The 19,853-nt window shown below is 41.4% G+C and overlaps 1 protein-coding gene across 1 annotated transcript in view; it reads right to left on the bottom strand.

The window, feature by feature from the left end:
- csmd2 (CUB and Sushi multiple domains 2) overlaps window positions 1-19,853 on the bottom strand; it is a 153,093-nt gene that overhangs the window by 57,508 nt on the left and 75,732 nt on the right. Inside the window, exons 13-26 of the mRNA XM_058046312.2 lie at window positions 17,120-17,302; window positions 15,469-15,659; window positions 15,256-15,391; window positions 13,883-14,077; window positions 13,015-13,153; window positions 11,550-11,737; window positions 10,883-11,071; window positions 10,258-10,374; window positions 8,597-8,812; window positions 8,317-8,505; window positions 7,464-7,633; window positions 7,185-7,341; window positions 6,789-6,980; window positions 5,508-5,634 (exon numbers count right to left, since the gene is read on the bottom strand). Coding sequence (XP_057902295.2) covers window positions 5,508-5,634; window positions 6,789-6,980; window positions 7,185-7,341; window positions 7,464-7,633; window positions 8,317-8,505; window positions 8,597-8,812; window positions 10,258-10,374; window positions 10,883-11,071; window positions 11,550-11,737; window positions 13,015-13,153; window positions 13,883-14,077; window positions 15,256-15,391; window positions 15,469-15,659; window positions 17,120-17,302 — 2,389 coding nt within the window. The remainder of the gene's footprint in view (window positions 1-5,507; window positions 5,635-6,788; window positions 6,981-7,184; window positions 7,342-7,463; window positions 7,634-8,316; window positions 8,506-8,596; window positions 8,813-10,257; window positions 10,375-10,882; window positions 11,072-11,549; window positions 11,738-13,014; window positions 13,154-13,882; window positions 14,078-15,255; window positions 15,392-15,468; window positions 15,660-17,119; window positions 17,303-19,853) is intronic.

The raw sequence follows: 19,853 nt of genomic DNA on the forward strand, positions 1-19,853 counted from the left end.
ATCACTGAAACTCAGTACTGGTTCAAGGCTTTAAATAAAAATAAAAAAGCTGCTCTGAGACGACATGGCACAGGCAAATTGGGTTGTGCTTGGATACAACATGTAAATGAAGCACCAGCCAAAATGACAGGGAGCCTGTCTTGGTCATTGAGGTCCATTATACCCAGATGCAACTAGAAATACATAGCTGTACGATAGTCCCTCATTTATCAAGGTTAATTGGTGCGTTGGTGTTAATTGGTCATGCAATAATACCCATATAGTGGAGCACCATCGAGTCTGATGCTTGTGTGTCGAACATTACAGTAACATTACTGACACCTAGTGACCAGTGTAGAATACTACATGACATCACATCTTTGAATGAGTCTTCTGGATGCCTTATATTTGTATTTCATTTAGCCAATTTTAGGCTTAAAATGTATTAATTGAGGCAAAACCAACTTGATTAAATGTGGTTGACTTTCAACTATGAAACAGGATGATGTTAATATATTTTAAAAATATCATCTCCCTCACTTGTTTGCTCCTCTTCTGTGAGAAAAGAAAATCAAACTGTGTTTTTAAGATGCCATAAACTATAAAAAGCCATGTTCATGAGCACACTCAAACTACACTATTGTAGGGCCTATGAGATTTATTTAACATTGTTGAAAAAATGTGTAATATCGGACCTTTAAACTTTTTGGCAGAGGTATTGAAATACTGCAGGAAGAAAAAGAAAATTTGTTTTGTTTCACAAAGAGATGCTCTGTTTGTGCAAATGTCAATGTTGAAATTTGTCTTTTTAGTAGTCCAAACCATTTCCCCAAAAGTATTATTTTAAAATCCACCCAACACACATATCACACAAATTCAGAACCTTTGAACTTGAAATGATGCATAGGAGAAAGAGCAACCCGCTGCTATGTTGACGTTTAGTAACAACTTCCCACCGTGTTTGCATAATTGGTGTCAGAATCCGATTCCCAGAGCGTCTGATGCGCAAGCAGCAGCCAGAGGCTACTCGGCAATGTGCTGCGAGGGGCCGATACGCTGTGTAGTCAACACGTTGCCATGCGTGTGAACAAAGCATGCGATGGAACAAAATGATGCAAAGAGGCGGAACTGGTGCATGCTCACATACTCTATGTTGATATCTACACAGAGCTTTCCTACTTGTACCATTTGATAACTACATGCTAATCCCAATATGACCAGTATGAATAAAGAGAAGATAGATTTCAGTATTGCATACACTCTTCAGGAACATTGAGGACATACAGTAGTAAGCTAAACAAGTCGCGACATGTGTCTGATAATGTGACTACTGCATCTGGCATAAAATTAAGCCCAAACTACAACATTTCACCTCTTATTTTATCTTATCAAGGAACAATAGCACACATATGAACCTTAGATATAACTTGGAGTAGTCCGTGTATAGCTTGTATAGATTTTCCTATCCACTGAAAACTCTTTACGACAGAACCATCATTGTCCAAATTCTGTCCAAAGTGTCAATACGTTTGCTCTGGGGTTGTTACAGATCTGGTCCATGCTCTTGGGCCTTCAGGATTGCCAGACACCAATTGGCATCATGTTCTACTTTGAGATTTATCTGCTCAATGACAAGACGTCAAGGTGGGTGGAAAGGCAGGGCTTAAGAAAGTGCATGGCGGAGGAGGGATGAGGAAGGCCAATGTTAATCATTGCTGGGTGTCTGTCTGGAAAAGGTGGATCGTGGCGGGAGGACAGAAAGCTGATAGAGAAAGTAGGATTGAGGGTTTTCTGTGGAGATGGATGTGGGCTGCATGTTTGGATAATTGGTTTCTTTTATAAAAGATCTGAATAGCCAGTCTCTCCGTGTCACTCTCTGCGAGTGAAGGCTGCAGAATACGATAACCAGATAGGGAATCTAAAACGGTGCTTCGTGGATAAAAGTGCAACGCTGATGTTGATAAGGACACACTTATCAACATCACACTGAGAAATCAGGTGGATATACCGGATTAGATGTGTTGGTTTGCTTTGCTCTAATGCAGGCGTGTCCCAATGTTTACCACCGTGGGCAACACAGGGGAAAAAAAGGAAGGGGTCAATTGAATTTTCCTCTTAAAAATAAATAATCTTCATAAAAATTATAATCTTAATACATTTTCCTATTGTAATACAATGCCTTTATTCCTATGATAGCTTTTACTTTATTCCCATAAAAACTAACTAAAAACAACAACTTTTTCTTTAATATTTCAACTATATGCTACTAAATTTTTTTTCCCAGAATATTGAGTTTATTCTTGTAAAATTAATTTGAATACAACTTTTCCTCTTCATGTTTTGATTTTATTCAAACCTTTTTCCATTCTCTTCTATTTTTTTTCATTTCAAACTGTTTCAAATGTCTTTCGTCTTATTCTTATGATATAAATTCATCCCTGCCCTAATTTTCTTTTTTTACAACAAATTTAAACAAAGTAATGTTGAAAACTAACCTAATGACTTGATTATTTTTAGAATGTGTGTCAGACCAAAAAAAAAAAAACAACCCAAAAACAGCACTACTACAATTGGCCCCCGGGCCGCACTTTGAACACCCCTGCTGTGAAGCATACCCCACGAGGACACAGCATCCTGCGTGCAAATTGTGAAATCGTGGAAAGTCGGGTTTGCAGTGTTCCTCCCCCTGGGGTTTCAACTTGTGTGTACTTGTCCCCTCTTAATGTGATAAATCAGGTCAATCAAGTGCCAAAGGTTCGCTGTGAGGAGAAGCGATAGGGAAGGAAGCGATTTTTTGGGTCTCTTTTGATACTGCTGTATCTGTTTTGTATTCGTATGAGAGAAACAGAGAGAGAATTGGGGAGTGCTTTGAATACAAAATAGTCGAGTTGCAATCATGAATCCTGTGGGGAGGCTTGTGGATAGGTAGTGTGTGTGTGTGTGTGTGCGTGCTGATAAATACATGTAGGAGTGTGTGTGTGCAGATTTTAAAATAGTTTTAACTACCAATTTCCTAACAATTAATTCGGAGAGATGGTGTGGGTTAGCGGTTAGGGTTAGGCAACGGGGCCAATAGATTTAATAATGTCCCACAAGAAATCATCAATATGTCCATGGACTATCACACTGCACACTCGTGTCTATAACTATAGGCTGACCCTATCAATTGGTCTACAAGTGCAACCTGTCGATGGTCCCAGTGGGATCATCAATCAGGGCTGAAACAAATACACACCGCAGTGCCCAGGGACGCCGGGCGTTCACAACAACCACCCACAACACACTCTCTCGACATGAACTCAGAGTGATGATTTCTCAGAACAACACAACAAGAAAGCTACAAAGCAATTTTGAGAAAATACTTGAATGTTTTTTTCCAACACGTAGGTGTGTGAAATTGCAAAATTCAGCAGAAAGTTGGAAGGGGGTGAAGTGCATACAGCACAAATCAATTACCAGTACAGTATCATAAAAGACTTGGATTGGTTTCTGATAGACTTGTCTCACAATACATTGTAAGATAGAAACCATCTACTCATTCACAATGCATCCATTTTCTACACCACTTATCCTGTGTAGGGTCACAGAGGGGGTCTGCAGCCTCTTTCAGCTGACAAAGGGTGAGAGGCGGGGTATAGTCTGGACAAATGGCCACTCAGTCACAGGGCTGACATTTCAATTAACCTAACATACATGGTAGGGGAGGAGCCCGGATGGCACAAAGCACAAAAAAAGCACATGCAAACGCACCACAGAATGCTAACTTAGATTCTCAACAGCTGCAAACCACAAGAAAAGTAGTTTGGAAATGAAAGGCCACAATATACCGCCACTTTCTTCCTAATAAGCTCAACTCTGAAAAATAGCTCCCTGAGGGGCTTTCTTCAATTATAGTTTTATCTCTACTGTGCATCTCTTGATTAGAACTTTTGCCTCCCACCTGGATGCTTCTCTGCACTACTCACTCACCAAACCAGATATGTGCGCTATATGTTCAGGTATGCTCTTTGCTATAAGAAGGCTCCCTTGACTAATGCATACTCTGCTCAATTATGAATTACATAGGCAGAATCAGAGGCATGCAAATTGAGTATGTCTGACAGAGGAGCAGCAAGGAATTAGTCCCAGAGTCATTAATGCACAAAGAATTGTGAGGGACCCAAGGATGTGCAACAAATAAGCCAACTATATACGTACGTTGCAGACGAAGAGAAACGCTTTCCCTTGCTAACATCGTTGTACAATACTACCGCATGCTCTCATTATATCACGAGCGTGCAGAGATGACTGACACCAGTATTGACGTGCCTGAAGGCTAATTCTTCCAAACAGATATGACGCAAAGGGTTGAGGCGTTTGCAAGGGCACTGCTTTGTTAGAAAAGCATATTCATATGTATGTATACTGTGCCTTAAAGTCATTCACCAGATGCGGTGCATTATTCCATAGGTATCGAGAGACCAAATTGGATGCTTTGCATGCGCAGGAATCTTTAAGAGTGTCTTTGAAGAAGCAGTGGAAACACTACCAGGGATTTGGATTGTGGCAGTGAACAGGCAAATAAAACAACATATTTTATTCAAAACAACATTAACGACTGCAAGATGGTAATATTGCTCAAACAAGGGACTTATAAGAGCTGTAAAAACAAACACAGACAATAGATCAATTCCTACTATTTTTATTTTTTTATTTTAGCTGAGACTAATAAAGAGCAGTAACTAGCCACATGCATCTGTAAGCAGGGAGGCTGCACACTATCCCTTTAAATTGAATGAGGGTCCAGTCAATGTAATCCCATATTATATATCCAAATAGTCCATTCCAGAAAGCCAAACAAATGTTTTAAATATATATATGAATATGTATATAGATGCATATGAATTATGAATAAAATAGACAAATGGACATTAAAGGTTACTTTTCCCTTCACTGAAGACCGTGTTTTGCCTTGAGTTATTTCTACAGTCTGTCACCTCAAGTCTTTGCTATTCTTTTGATCATAGCTGCAAAATAAGCCAAAAATGAACTCAGAGAGCCAAGCGGCAGCCTTTGATAAGAAAGGTGACAATAACGGTCAGGGATAAATACTAATAGCATGGATGAGTTCATTTTAAACACCAACGGCACAACAAACAATTTACAGTGCATGCAGAGGTAGACATGGGTGCTAACTTTTTTTGATGAGAGTCTTTGTTTTGCAATACCAAAAGACTCAATACTCAACATAGCAGAGTTAACTGGAACATGAAAATAATCTAGAAACACTACACAGTACATCCTCATTCTCCACGTTCTTCACAAGTGACACCCTCATCTTTTACAATTATCCAATCCAAGCAATCCCAGGTGTCATTTCATCCACCCGTAAGGCAGCCACTACTTGGTCAAGATCAACTCACAGGTGATGGATGGCAGCCTGTGGAAGTGATGTGTGTAGCACTGCACAAATGGAAGTATATTGAACGGAAGCCAAGAACGTAATCAAAACAGTCCCAAGCGCACCAAACAAAGAGGATTGTTCAAACCTAATAGTGCTTCCTGGCGCGGCCTCAATGGTCCACACGCAGTGCAGGTTGTGTTCATATGGAGCTGGGTAGCCTGGAGACAGAATCCGACCAGTGGGCTCATCTTTGATGGTACCCCCGCATTCAGCTGCAATGAAAACAGCACATAAATGGAGGGGAAAAAAATACTGAAAAGAAGTTATTTTATATTTTGAAGATAAGTGCTGTTTCTTTGAGAGAGCAATCGCTCTTTCATATGAAAGAAAAACGGGGATGCAAGAATTATACAAGATGCAATGGTGAGGAGAAGAAGAAATGGGCTGGAATAAAGCACAAAGCTATAGCCTCCAACAAATGGGCTCAGCAGTGAAGCTAAAATAAAATAATGGGGCAGCTTCTAATAAAAATGACGACCATCAGAGAAAAATAACTTGGGTTAATACCATTAATATCATTCGGCATGTTTTTAACTGCCTATACTCATTAGCGTCCCCCATTTTCTATGCATGTATCTCATTGTGCAATACATTTAAACAACAATGTCCATTGTATTTCCAAAAAAATAAAATAAAGGGGAAATACACCACAATAATGTAACAATACAAAAAAGATGGCGGCTATACAAGATAATACCATACATGAACATGTGATGGGATGTTATTACAGTCATCCCTGGCCACTACGTAATTCAAATTCCGTGGCTTCACTCGATTATGGTTTTTCAAAAATATTAGTGATTGAATACTTGATATTATTAGTATAAAATACGCAGTTTTACGCATACAATTGGCTAAATTAAGTAAAATACAAATATTTGGCATTCAACGATGGTGTGAATGATATGTAGTATTCTACACTGGTCACTAGGTGTCACTGATGTTACTTTTACTTTTTACTAAAAAAGATGGACTGCTGCTACAGTAATCCATGCCAAACTAAAACTCCAAACCTCCAATTTCACTCAGCTCTCCAAACACATTCACACACACACGAGTACAAGTCTTATTCATGTCATAAATACTTTATTTACTCGTATTATGTCGACTATATCAGGTAATAGGAGTGTAAAGGGGACTACTATAGGGCTGTTATTCCATGTCTAGAGAGCTCTTATAGTGATAAAATCGTATGTAGAAGGTAAACAGGAGTCCTGCTTCCTCGTTCAAAGTGATTAAAGGGGGATCCTCTGTATGTTAACCCTGACTAAAGAGTGATGACCAAATGTCTTGTGAGGAACAACTGCACACATTCACAGTAGACCCAAATATGACCACCGTTTCTATTAAGGATGATCTGCCTCACCGACACAGAGCGGGAGAGGGCTGTCCCACGCCCTCCTCTCCCCCCTCAGGCAGGTGAGCACTTCTGGGCCTTTTAGGGTATAGCCGGGGTCACAGCTGTACGACACAGTGCTCCCAGCAAAATGACCCTTGTCTTCTCGCTTGTAGCCAAACTGGGGGACGCCTGGATCTTCACACTTCACCAGCTCAAAGCCTTTGGAGGGGAAAAAAGTAGAAGGGCAGAGAGTTTCATGTAAGGTATGTGCAGTAACTATGAAGAAGGTGCCCTTGTGCAATACGAGGTCAGAAAAGGTTTATTTTGCCTTCTTTTCAAGCAATGCATTACCTAGAGAAAAGGCAATGTCTCCTAAAGCATTCCACAACACCATGCAGTTTGTTGCCATAGATTGCTACTCACTAGTGAAGTGTAGCTCAAAGCCTTTACTGGTATTATCTGCATTGCTGATAAACTCCAGCCACATGGAGCTGGATGTGGAGTTCAGGGTTGTGTCAAGCATTTCGCTGTCCGTAAACACTCCGAGCAGACGAGCCGTATTGCTGCTGCCATCAAACACCTGAAAGACGGTGAGACGGGAGGGGGATCTTTATTAAGATGTTCAGCGGTGAAAACATAGCGATGCTAACAAGGCTGCAAAGAACACAATAGGGGAAGGTACCCCCCTCCCCCTTCTCTCACTTTAAGCACATCGTCCTCCTCCAGTCGAAAGTCTCGAGCTCGAAGCTGGATCCCTTTGCCTGGCTGCGTCTGGATGGAGTAGATGCACTCATGGTTGTTGCCATAGTAACCAGGGTAGTTGGGGGAGAGGAGTACCCCTTGCATGCCAGTCACGGAGGAGCCGCATTCAGCTAGAGAAAAAGAGAGGAGGGGACACAGACAGGAGAGCGGGGAAAGGGGGAAGGTGAAGGTTTCGGAGAGAGCAAAGGACATGTCAATCGCTATATGATTGAAACTTGCCACATACAATATGTATATTTATGCTGTCATGCAAGGGGAAAATGGGAGTAGGCAAATGAGCTGAGGAATGCAGTCAGCATCTATAGCTGAACGTCAAATTATGCATCAAACTGTCATACTGCCATCTGCTTGAATATTATATAAAGCACTTTTAGCTCTGCTTGAATCTGATTCCCAATATTAATGTGTGAGTCTATTATATTATGTCTTATTTATGTCTTCTTTTTTCTTATGCCTAATATTTTGGGTAATACGAGTTTAAAGGTGACTATAGGGGTGTTATTTCATGTCTAGAGGCTCTAACAATGTTACAACCCATATTTAAAAGGTTGCAAACAGATTTTCTATGCTCTAACATAAATTTTCACTTTTCATTTTTGGAGCAACTTGGAGCGGCATATCTTCAAGTCACTGGTGCATGTGAATGACAGGTAAAAAAAGCTCTAACTCGTTTGATGGTTCAAATGTATAAATATATAAGACGACCTGTGCATGTGAAAGGCCTTTCATGGTGGCATGACTATGTCGGGGGAAATGGGTGAAGAAAGCTAAAATAAAGCATGTGACCACCTACCAACACACCTTGGCAGAGGGGAGCTCCACACCCGCCTCCTGCCCCCTAAGCACACCACCCTCGCAGGACCCTCAAGTCTGTAACCCGGGAAACAGGAAAAGATGAGTGTATCTCCCACCCCGTACTGAAGGCCCTTTCTGGTGCTGTAGGGTGGGATTCCTGGATCTTCACATGGCTCCAAATCATACTCTGCAAAAACACCAAACAGAAATACGTATGTGCACATAAGTAAAGGTTGAATGGTTTGTACGTATTTCCCAACAAAATAGTCCTAACTCACCAGAGAAAGTGATGTTGAACCCTTCATAGGAAACAGAAAAGTCGGACAGAAAGCGAATCTGAGCCGTGTAGTTCCCAAACAGGCCGGCACTCAGAGGCGGCGGCAGTGTGGAGCCCGTCAGTCTCCACAAGGGCTGAGAGAAGCTGCCATTCTCTGTCACCAACAAGTGGTCGTGAGGGTTCTCCAGATGGAAGGTGTGGAAGGTAAACTGGACGCCTTGGAAAAAAGGATAAGTGACAAGTCTGAACACGGACTATAATTGAGAAATGTTCTTTGTAAAACCATTTTTTTCATCTCTCGTGTCCTTTTCTTTCATCACTGCATCAAGCATGTACGCTTCTATTGTTGAACACTCACTATTATTTTCTCTCCCTATTATAAAATGTTAACACAGAACAAACTATCAGTAATGGCAGGCTTCAATAAGCTCCACATTTCTTTTTGGAAATGTGGGATTGTGCAAGTTGTCATGTTCCTCACAAAGAAACCATTACAATCTGTTGGAAATCAAACATCATGCTAAAACACAATATAGACAAATGTTTGCCTGTAGAAAAATATGTGCAAACTTGATCTGATCTACTAACAGGGTGCACTGAGGATTGAATCCGTCAAATGAGCAAAATAACACTGTGTGTTTGCCTTCATGAATAGGCAGAATATATGCAGAGTATCAGAATGTGTAAAACACTGGGGGGAAGGATGAAAATATAATCATTTAGCACCCATAATGTGATTTATCAAGCCTGAAACCTGTTTGCGGTAGGTATTTTTGCATCTTTTTTAACATGTTTGGATGGTTGGTACACAGTAATATATTTGGTGCAAACTGGCATGTTATGCTCAAATGGCTGTGGCCATTGAGAAGGAAGCATTGGTGCAATGACAGACGACAGAGAGAGAGAATATTACGTGCGCTTGTCAACATATTTGGACAACAGCCCTCCACAAAAGACATGAGTTCCTGTCCCTTAAGGGCAATAGTGTAGATTTTGGGTGAATTTCATCTTGCTACGCTGCCATCTGACAAATGTCTAAGTCAATAATACAAGTATAAGTACACTTTTCACATCTAAAACACGGATATTTAACTATAAGTTGTGGTGTAAAACATGTATATCAAATAAACTCCACTAATACAGCATTATTATGATGATGTAATGTCGCTGCTGAAGTTCACCAGTGTGTTTATTTGCATCCTCAAACACACAAAACCTCAAACTCTGTGGCTTCAAACTTCATTTTTTGCTCAGGGTCACTCTCCATGATGACATCGGGTAGAAAATGCTAATTTACATAATGGGGCCATATGCAGCATTTTTGCACCTGTTAAAAAGCGTGCAAGCAATTAGTTGATCACATGCAACATGCCCATGAACAGTGCTTGCATTTTTTCCATTTCGCTCACGCAATTTAGAGCTTGTTATTTGGGATCTTAGTAAATCGGGTGTTGTGCAAAAATGACCGACTTTTCCAGCTCTGACATGCTAGTGAGCCATCCCACGGCACTCTAGCCCTAGGCCAGCCTATCAGCACTACTCTCTTATATAAAGATAGCTGTTCGACAACGCATAGCGGCCACTCAAGCCACGGCGGGGATGACATTGTCAGGCAAATGGTTTCTGACTGCTGTCACATGTCGACACAAAGCGTCTGCTCACCTTTGCCATGGGAGGTCTCGATGATCCAAGTACAGTTGAGGTTGTGCGGGTAGAAGTCTGGGAATCCTGGAGACAGGATGGTGCCGACGTTGCCCTGGATGTAACCGCCACACAGTGCTGGTGGCAGGCAAGCATGAACGAGGAGACAAAACAAAGTCGATGAATACTTAAAATCGTAAAAATGAGCAAGAAACAGCATTTCCCCACAAGTGCCCTTCAGGAAGGAATAAGAAGGACTGAGTGCTATCATCAATATTGCTAAAGCGTGTGCAGAAATCAATACTGTCTTGAAATATAAAAAGCATTTACAGTTGAGGAAAAAGTGGAAAACATCAAAGGGTGAGCTCACTGCCACGTATAAAACATTTATGACGAAATGAGGTCGAAACTTTAAAGTCTAAAACAAGAAACGATGGAAGGAATGCTATTTTATGTGGAATTCATCATAACTCTGACATATCTGGTGATTTAAATGTGATGCAATATCAAGCAAAGTGCTTAATGTTTCATCTATAGCGCTGCATAACAACGGACCCAAGCTTTTTTTTTTATTTAATCCCATTTATGACCGGAAGGGAATCTGGCATGCGAGTCTTCATTTTTAGGTCAACAGTCTGGAGCCTACCATCGCAGCTCGGCAGCGGGCGGCTCCACTGGAAATTGGGTTCACATTCTAGAGGCTCCGGATCACTAAGCGTGTACCCGGCGTCACAGCTAAATGTCACCAGAGCGCCCACATAGAAGTCGTTGCCGTGCCGTTGTCCGTTGACAGGTATGCCAGGGTCCACACAGTGATCCGACTGTAGCTGCAAGGCTGCAAACAAAACATAATAGACGTGCAGAATAATCAGCTTAATTCATTAGGTCAAGCCGGGGACAAAGAATATTTCAACGCAGCATGATTTTCCAAAACAGTCCCGATTAATTATTTAAGGGAACATCCTTTTTCGACAAACCAATGAGAAGTTTGAGTCCTCATTCCTACTCGGCAGTGTTTCTGTCTAAGTAGGGCTCAAAGTAAATTATTCAAGCTTTGCAAAGATTTACCTACAGAGGAATTGCAAAGGGATGCTAGCGTGAGCTAAAGCAGAGGAAATGAAGAGAATCTGGTGGCTAATTGTGTATGTACATAAGTGTATATTTGACTGATTTATCTCAGCTCATGTACTTGCCTAACTGTGTTCCAGCAGCACAAGCTTTTCACAAGAATTTAAGAGACAGTAGGGGGGGGGATTTTACGTTCATGTGTTACCGCTGCTTGCTTCTAATGTGAATCTGCACTCAGTGCTTACTTTCGTAGCGTATTCGGAAGCCGATGTCGGAGTGGCTCTTGTCGGTAGAGAAGAGAAGATACAGGAAGTTGGAGGTACTGATGAGAAACTGGGGAACCTGAGTTCCCTGGTAACTTCCAATCAGTGGAGAAGAAGGAAAACGACCATCGCGGACCTCCAGGACATCATAGTTGACCTCAGTGCGGAACCTGAGGAGGAAGAAATAGTTTTAAAATTGGGTTGGGATTAAATTAGCATTGTTTCCTCAATTTTTTGGTTGTTTACAGTGATCTACTGCATTTCATTTTATTGAGAACTGACTCGACTTCCATTTTTAACTTGACAAATAGATGAATGCCTTTTTAGAATCGAGTTTTTATCATCTTCGGCTTTTATATAAAATCAAATCATCTTTATCCCTTCGATACTTTGAATAAGTCATGCACAAATGTAATGCGCTTTACACCAGGATAGGTCATAATGGACGGTTAGATTACGGCATTTAACAGGAACCAAATAGGGGAGCACATCACCCCAATTCTCGCTTCATGTTCAATTTGGAATTGATTGAACTTTTATTCTCTGGCATGAGTTGTGTGGATGGTAAATAGATTGGATGAGAGTCCAATCTTATTTTAAGTTTCAAGATATGAAACAACTCAGTATGATGCAGTGCGGTTCTCACCCACCACAAAAAAAAAAGAGAATAATTATTGTTAGAATTAAAGATGTCAATGTTGCAGAATAAAGTTTAGCTTTAAAAAAAAAAAAACAGTTGGTCCCATTTCAATGATTCACAATTTACACATTTATTTTAAGGATGTTTGGCACGCTTCCCTGGGTCTTGTGGTTGTGTGTGTGTGTGTGTGCAACATGCCGAGTGTGTGCTAGTTTGTCTCTGCCTTTTGCTAGTGGAGCCACTTCATCTTCAAAAGGCCCGAATAAATTGCTTCGACTCAGAGCTGTGTTATCTAAATGAAGTGTTTTGTGATATTTTATTGATGCGACATAAAAATGATAGACGAACAAACATTTATGTTGTATTCATTTTTCATGGCGTGCTATCAAGGCAGGCGATGAGGACGTGAGGACCAGGCTTGGTGAAACGCTAATGTGGCGTTTGATCCGACAACTCCCCGTCTCTCTCTCACTCTCACTCTCACGCGTGCCGTCTCTCAGTCTAGTGCTCAAACCAGTGTCCCTTGACAGACACTTGCATAGTAAATGCATGCACAACTACGTGCATGTCTTGACGGGTTCCTTTGTGTGCATGCGGATGCCTTGTTCATGTAAGGATGTTCAGATCCCTCAGGGATGGGGTATCATGTGAACGGATCAAATACTTATGAGCATTCTTTAATAATACATCTTAGTTAGGGGGTTATGTTAATGTAGATTAAAGTGGCTGCCCTCAGAAAGACGTAAAAGGAACAAAAGAATAGATGACTAAAAAATGACATCGGTATGTGCTAGCTAGGCGACTGACTTGTCGAAGATGATCTTGATGGGGTAGCCTGGAGGAGCTTCAATGATCCATTCACAGTTAAGGGCCTCCTTATAGAGTTCTGGCCAGCCAGGAGATAGGATGATTCCACTGGGAGCCTTCAGATCCCCCCCACAGGGAGCTAGCAAAGAGAAGGACACAAAGCAGAGTTGGAATTAGGTACGTCTTCCCCAGCAAATATACGACAACCCATGTGCATACATGAACCCATGCATCAAACTGGAGCCATTCAATTTCTTTTACTGCTAATGTAAATTGGTGACAGCTTACCTCAAGGTTAACCATTTTTGCCCTCATGTCACATGTGCTTTGTGGCACAGGTGCATGTATGATATATACCCACGTCTTTGCATATGTCCCTGCCCTTAAATCTGTCACTACAACCTCCTACTGCAGCTGTCACCCCCATCACACTTCCAAAAAGACACTGACCCATCTTCATACTGCTTATACTGAACCAAAACACACAAGTATGTACACAAGAGAGCGTATAAAAAGCGGCATACACCTGCTCCTTTAGACGTGCAATGATTTAAAGGGACACCTCAGTGTAGTGAAGGACATCTATAAAAGGCATAACACGAAAAAAACATGCATGATGGATGGCCCCGTGGGAATGCAAAGCTGCTGCGGTACACAGGAGAGGGATGACATGTTTTAATAACGCTCTCGCCTTTGTGCGCATCGTGAATGGTGAACTTGATTAGTCACCCTTGAGCCTATGCTGTATTCTCTGAAGCTTGGCTGGTTTACACTCAGAGGAAAATACAATGGCTTACATTTGGAGCGGTGTTCTCAAAGATGTTAGCTCTCTGTGGTACACCGGTTGATTCCTAATGTCAATTCTCACCTTCACAGCGTGGAACAGCATTGTCCCACACCACGTTGCCATCCTTGAGGATGCAGGATATTGTTTGTGAGCCATGGGTCTTGACGAATCCCTCCTCACACAGGAAGGAGATGGAACTTCCCAGTTGAAGACTTTCGCCAAAGCGCTTCCCGTTCACTGGGACTCCCGGATCGGGGCACTCATTGTGGCGAAATGCTAGAAAAATACACAGGGGAGAGAGTCTTCACCCTAGAAAAAGCCAGGTAAACAAATACATCACCTGTGCTACTCTCTGGCTCCCTCATGGACATGCATGCGGCTAGGTGGCATGTGTAGGTGTTGATGAATCCCCCGCCTGGATCCATTGGACCCAAATAGAGTGCAAGCCTCACCTCATCCATCAAGGTCTTTATTCATTAACACCTAAAATCCTCTCAATACAGTTTGTCGCGTCCTTAATTAACATGAATGATGAGGAAAAGCAGCGCTTTAGTGAGATGGCAATATCATTTGCATGAAAGGTAACCGCCATCTTCAATTAACAGTTCCTGACGTTCAGTCAACAAATTGTCTCGGTTTATATTCAACCCTTGCAACTTCCTCATTAAAGGTCTATTATGGAAAAATGACTTTTAATGACTTTTTAACGTTGTTATAACAGTGATGTGTGTCCCTACAGGCTGCTTACGACCACCAAACACGAGGAAAACATATCTTCGTCACTTATTGAGAGAGGAGGCACGCTTTTGAAATTTTGGGTTTTCATGACAGCTGAACCGCAGGTAGCTACTTCATTTGTTGGAAAAAAAAAGACAGGCTTCACTACACATCTTAAAGTAAAGCCCCAAGCTCTGCCAAACACCCTTGTTTCGTATAGTCCTGACTTGAAATTGAAAAGTTTCTATTTTAAACACAAAGATCAGCCTCATTATTCAATCGCTCCTATTCTAAGGCTGCAAGAAAACCTCTACAAAAGAAACAGACAATAGTACAGTATATCCATAAAACTGGTTTACCAGCGTATACAAAACCCATCTGGAAATTTCCTCAGAAGTCAGCAGTGACCCAGAATAGAATATAATGAGCATTGCCGCAATGTATTTGTCAGCTAAGGATGCCGCCTCTGTACTGGATTTATTTAGATGTCAAGTCACTGTATATGCTCAAAGGACAGGGAGTTTGTCATTTTCTTGGAGTGACTCTCCGTGTGAGTGTGTGAAGACTACGCTACACAGGTAGAGAGGATTTTGTCTGGAGATAGGTGGCTCATTGTTATGGCAGTTGATTTATGAGGGTTATTTGCATATGCAATGGGAAGCACACAACCGGTGTACAGACTAGAAAACATTCATTCCACGCTTTCTTGTAAAGAGCTGATCACCTCTGGTACTTACTCGTGAAAGTGATGTTAAAGCCTCTGTTAGTGTAGGTGTGGTCGGTCAAGAACTCCAGGCGTGCTACATGGGCACTGGTTGTTATGGGAGGAGGAAGGACATCACCAGAGAAGGTGCCCAAGATGGGAGACTCAGCCTGATAAAAGACCATTAAACATTATCAGACTTAAAAAAAAAACATAATTAAAAGCTGCTTTAAGCTGATGCACATACCTTTCCCCCGTCCTTAATAGAGAGGAAGTCAAACTGTTTCTCCATGCTTAGGTCATTGAAGGCCAGGTTAATTCGGCTTTCAGGGTTGGTTATGATCAGCCAAACACAGTGCATGTTGTTGCCATACTCTTGCGGGTAGTTTGGGGACAGTAGCACTCCAGAGGGTGTGGTGAAGTTGAAGAAACAGGAAACTACACAGTGTAGTGAGATGTTAGAATTAAATGGGAACACGCAGAACTTCAAGTGTAATACATTCTATTCAGTCAGTGACTGCACTGAAATGGAAGTACTCATCGTGGTACAGGAGTTCAGCTGTCACTGAGAAAGTCACATTTGATTCTAATTCAGTCGATTCAATGGTCAGCTGGTATAATAGCGAAGGTCAGTGCAGAATTCAGGTCTCATACAACCGTTTACATTGAGGATTAGTATATTTTCAAGCTTCAAAATTGACATGCCAGAGGTTCAGTTTGGAATAAAAGCAATAGTCTCTGAAAAAATATGCCTTAAAAGTCAAACAAAACATTAAATTATCATCATGCATGGTAAAGCTGTACAGATTGTCAATCTTTGTTGAAGACATTTTACTTGTCATGCCTAAAAAGACTTTTTATTTTTTAAATTTGGTGTTTCCTTATTTATGTCCCCCAGTGGGTGTGTCCCCTGGGGGTGGTCACAATAGGATCGTTTTTGTGGCCTATTGTGGCTTAATTGTGAATGGCCATCCTGCATACAAATAGGCTGTAAAGCAACTTGTTAGTGGTCACTCTTCCTGTGAAATGACTTTGGTTCAATGTTCTGCAGAATGCTCGTTCACCAGCCACACCCAGCCCAACAGCCCTTTTTATTACGCCAAGACACCAGAAGGAATTCACACTATGAATATATAAGAATAAAAATAATATCAACAAACTACCATATTTTGTGAAAGTAGAACAACTTGAAAGACAAGCAGCGTCACGAAACAAACTGTGTTTGACTTTGGATACTCCACTCCACTGTCTTATTTGTCTATACCGTATGTCATATTTAAAACTTTGAAACACTGGTGTTGTTTTCAGGACCAATTCCCTTTGTCTGCAAAAGTTGGTACTTTGTCTTCCCGCTGCTGGGATTGTTAGATTGTCAAGAGACATTCCTCAAAAACAGCATTTGCAAAATTCAGCAGCGAAACAGAATGTTCCATGGCATACATGCCGTCACTGGGTTGCTTAAAATAGCATAGTGCCAGCAAAGATAAGGATCTGTCAGTGTTCATGTGTGTAAATTCCAGCAAAAGGCAAAATATGAGGTTAACAAGATTAAGTAAAGCTCATTTTGAGCCATTGCTTGATTGCTAACAAAAAGTTTATTTACTAAAACGAAGCTGCATTGTCCCGACTATTATGCTATCAGTGACAGCAGTGGGCATGATTTGCATGGTCAGCTCTTGTTCATTTACCCCGACTCCCTCACGCCCTCTGTTCGTCTTTCTTTGCAATCATTAGCAAATAAACCCATCTATTGTTTCCAAATCCGCATCCCTGCTCTGTAAACTGCGGAGATAATCTGGCCATTTATTATGCAGCAACGCTGCGCGTATTTGCACCCGTCATACATATTGATGTGCAACAATTCACGTGTTTCTGCAGACGTGAGCTGAGGAACTTACAAACACAGCTGGGTTTCTTGGCAGACCACTGGTTGTTCTTCTGGCAGGTGATGTTCTTCTTGCCCACCAGCTCAAATGCAGGCAGACACTCAAAGTACAGCCTGTCCCCGTGACGGAAACCCGTCCCCTCTCGTTTGCCATAAGCAGGGATGCCTGGGTCACCACAGCTGCCTTGGTCAATCTCTACGCACACAAAGCAGTCACAAAACTGTGTCATTCATAACTGTGAATTATCATCATAAAACCGTGCATTTCTAAACAACATCTGCAATATCTAAAACAGGAAATGAGCTTTGTTTGCCCTCGTGGCACACAAGAAGTGAATGAAGGTCATCACTAGCTGCAGCCCTGAACGGATCCTGACAAGATCGCTCCATCAGTAAGAAGTGATATGAAGATGCAGTATGTCACATCAAATTGCAACGTGATTAATTTCGCTTCCGGGCAACTGCGGATTCTGAGAGACATTTTCAACAGACGGCAGAAGCTTGCAAGTGAGTCGCATTCAAGCACGATCATGCATATGTTTATTTTTATCAATTAACCTATAGAAATGCTGCTGTGCAAACTGTTCTCAAGTGCAACATACCCACCAGCTCATTTCTCTCCCATACCCTCGGGTATACAAACAGTCTGTGGTCACTGGTAACATGGTACTATTGCATACAGAGTAGGATAAACCCTAAGTAACCTGCTTTGAGCACTGAAGGACAGTGACATTTGGCTAATATGGACCACTGCATGCGGTCTGTTCCCTGGAGGATGCCACCCATGTACTGTATGCAACGTATTCGTAAGATCTGGCATTTGTAGCAGATGACTGTTGAGACACATGATCTAGTGGGGGGTGGGGGGGCTTAACTGCTTTAACAGCTCTGTCTTTTGACTAATCCTCCAAGCAAACAGCATGCAGGTTATCAACCCAACATTACATCCAATCTTGTAATGCAATTACTGAATTTCCGAAGTACGATTTCTTATTTAAAAATGGATCATTTTCATGTAAGAGCGTAGAAAACCTGTGTATGGCTTTCTAAATATGTTTAACATACTAGACATAAACTAACACCCCCATAGTCATTTTTACACTGGTATTACCCACTATAGTAGACATAATAACAGGAAATAAGACACAATAGACATAAATAAAAGACTCCCAGTCTACACACCAGTGTAACATACTACAAAACATCTTTGAATGAGTGTTCTGAAATCATTTTTACTAATACCAGCCCACTTTGTCTGTCCCCTCTTAAACCATGTACTGTCCAGTGGCTTTACAAATAAACCATAATATACTCTACACATTAAAAATGCATAAGACAGGCAAAAGTGATGAGTGTAACTAAACAAAGCATGCTGGGGAAAAGCCTCCTATGATTCCAGAGCTGTAAACTCTCAAGTTACAAATCTCACCGACTGTGATGTTTTTGTGTGGATATAAAATACTGTAGCTTTTGCCCAGACACTGCGAGGGTGGCGAGGAGGTGGTCAATCACTTTATTGAACAAACAACCACGGCAAAGCAAATCGCTCCGGCTCCCCTTCCTTTGCTCATCTAATCATAAGTCAGGACAGATTTACGCGCTCACAGGCGGTTGGACAGCAGGATTCCCAAGCAGGGTCAAACGAACACAAATGGATATTTGATTAAATATGGAGGGAAATCCTGTTCGGTCCGTGACCTAAAGTGGGCTTTGAATTTTGGCTACCTGCGCCATTGACTTTGACACCCCTGGTCAACATATAATACCAAATAATTGTAAAATGCACCAGGGTGAGACTGGATCTCAAACCACACTCCTAATAATAATGATAATCATTTACAGATATTTGCAACTCACGTTCAGTATGCGCTGTTTGTTTTTTTTTTTTTCATTTAGATATATGGGCCCCTTGAGGCTACCTCGTTCACAAGACAACACATCGATCTTATATGAAAGTCACCTTAAAAAGGGTGTGGGGGGGACGCAGGACATTTTGAGGTGAGTACACTGCTGTGTTGGAGCTCACAGACCAAATAAATATAAATTCCAAAATCAGTATTTAATTATGTTTGTCTGTGTCAAATACATGCAGATCAAGCGGGAGCCAAAGCAACAGTATTAGCTTCTCATGAATAAGGGAAGGGATGTAATGGCATGCTTGTTACTCCTGTCTGTTTGGCTGTACGGAGTTACCGGAGCGTTATAATGGGAACTCAAACTCACATTACTGTCAACAGCCAAAATGATGCGATCTCATAAGACGATGACAAACGGATTTTAGTGGCCAAATATTTTGGCTATAAGTAAACATTACAATGGGCCTAGGGCACTGAGTAAGCCTACATTTCCATCAGATCTTTGGTATGACATCACTATTTAGGAATGATTGAGACCACAACAAACACAAACTATCACAAATTCTACAGGCATGAGTAGTTCTAATGATGAATGGTTATCTATTTACCAAAAAAGGTGTGTTTATTACCCAAACCGAATACATGCAAAAGTGGAAAGACTCACAACAGAACCAATGAACTGTCCAACCAGTATGAATACCGCTGATGGGTTTATTGCACCAACATCAGAGCAGCGTAGCCATCATTTTGCAAAGATAGATAAAGATAGATAAAGCTGCTGGATGCTGACCACTCATGACATTTCAAATGCAGCTAAAAAAACCCTACAGCCTTGCTCACAGTTGTTAATGCATTTTTTGACGAGGAACTGGCATGTGGCCCCTGAGTCAT

This window comes from Doryrhamphus excisus, linkage group LG7 (assembly GCF_037039965.1).
Source record: "Doryrhamphus excisus strain RoL-2023G ecotype Guam linkage group LG7, RoL_Dexc_Guam_v1.1, whole genome shotgun sequence".
NCBI lineage: Eukaryota > Metazoa > Chordata > Actinopteri > Syngnathiformes > Syngnathidae > Doryrhamphus > Doryrhamphus excisus.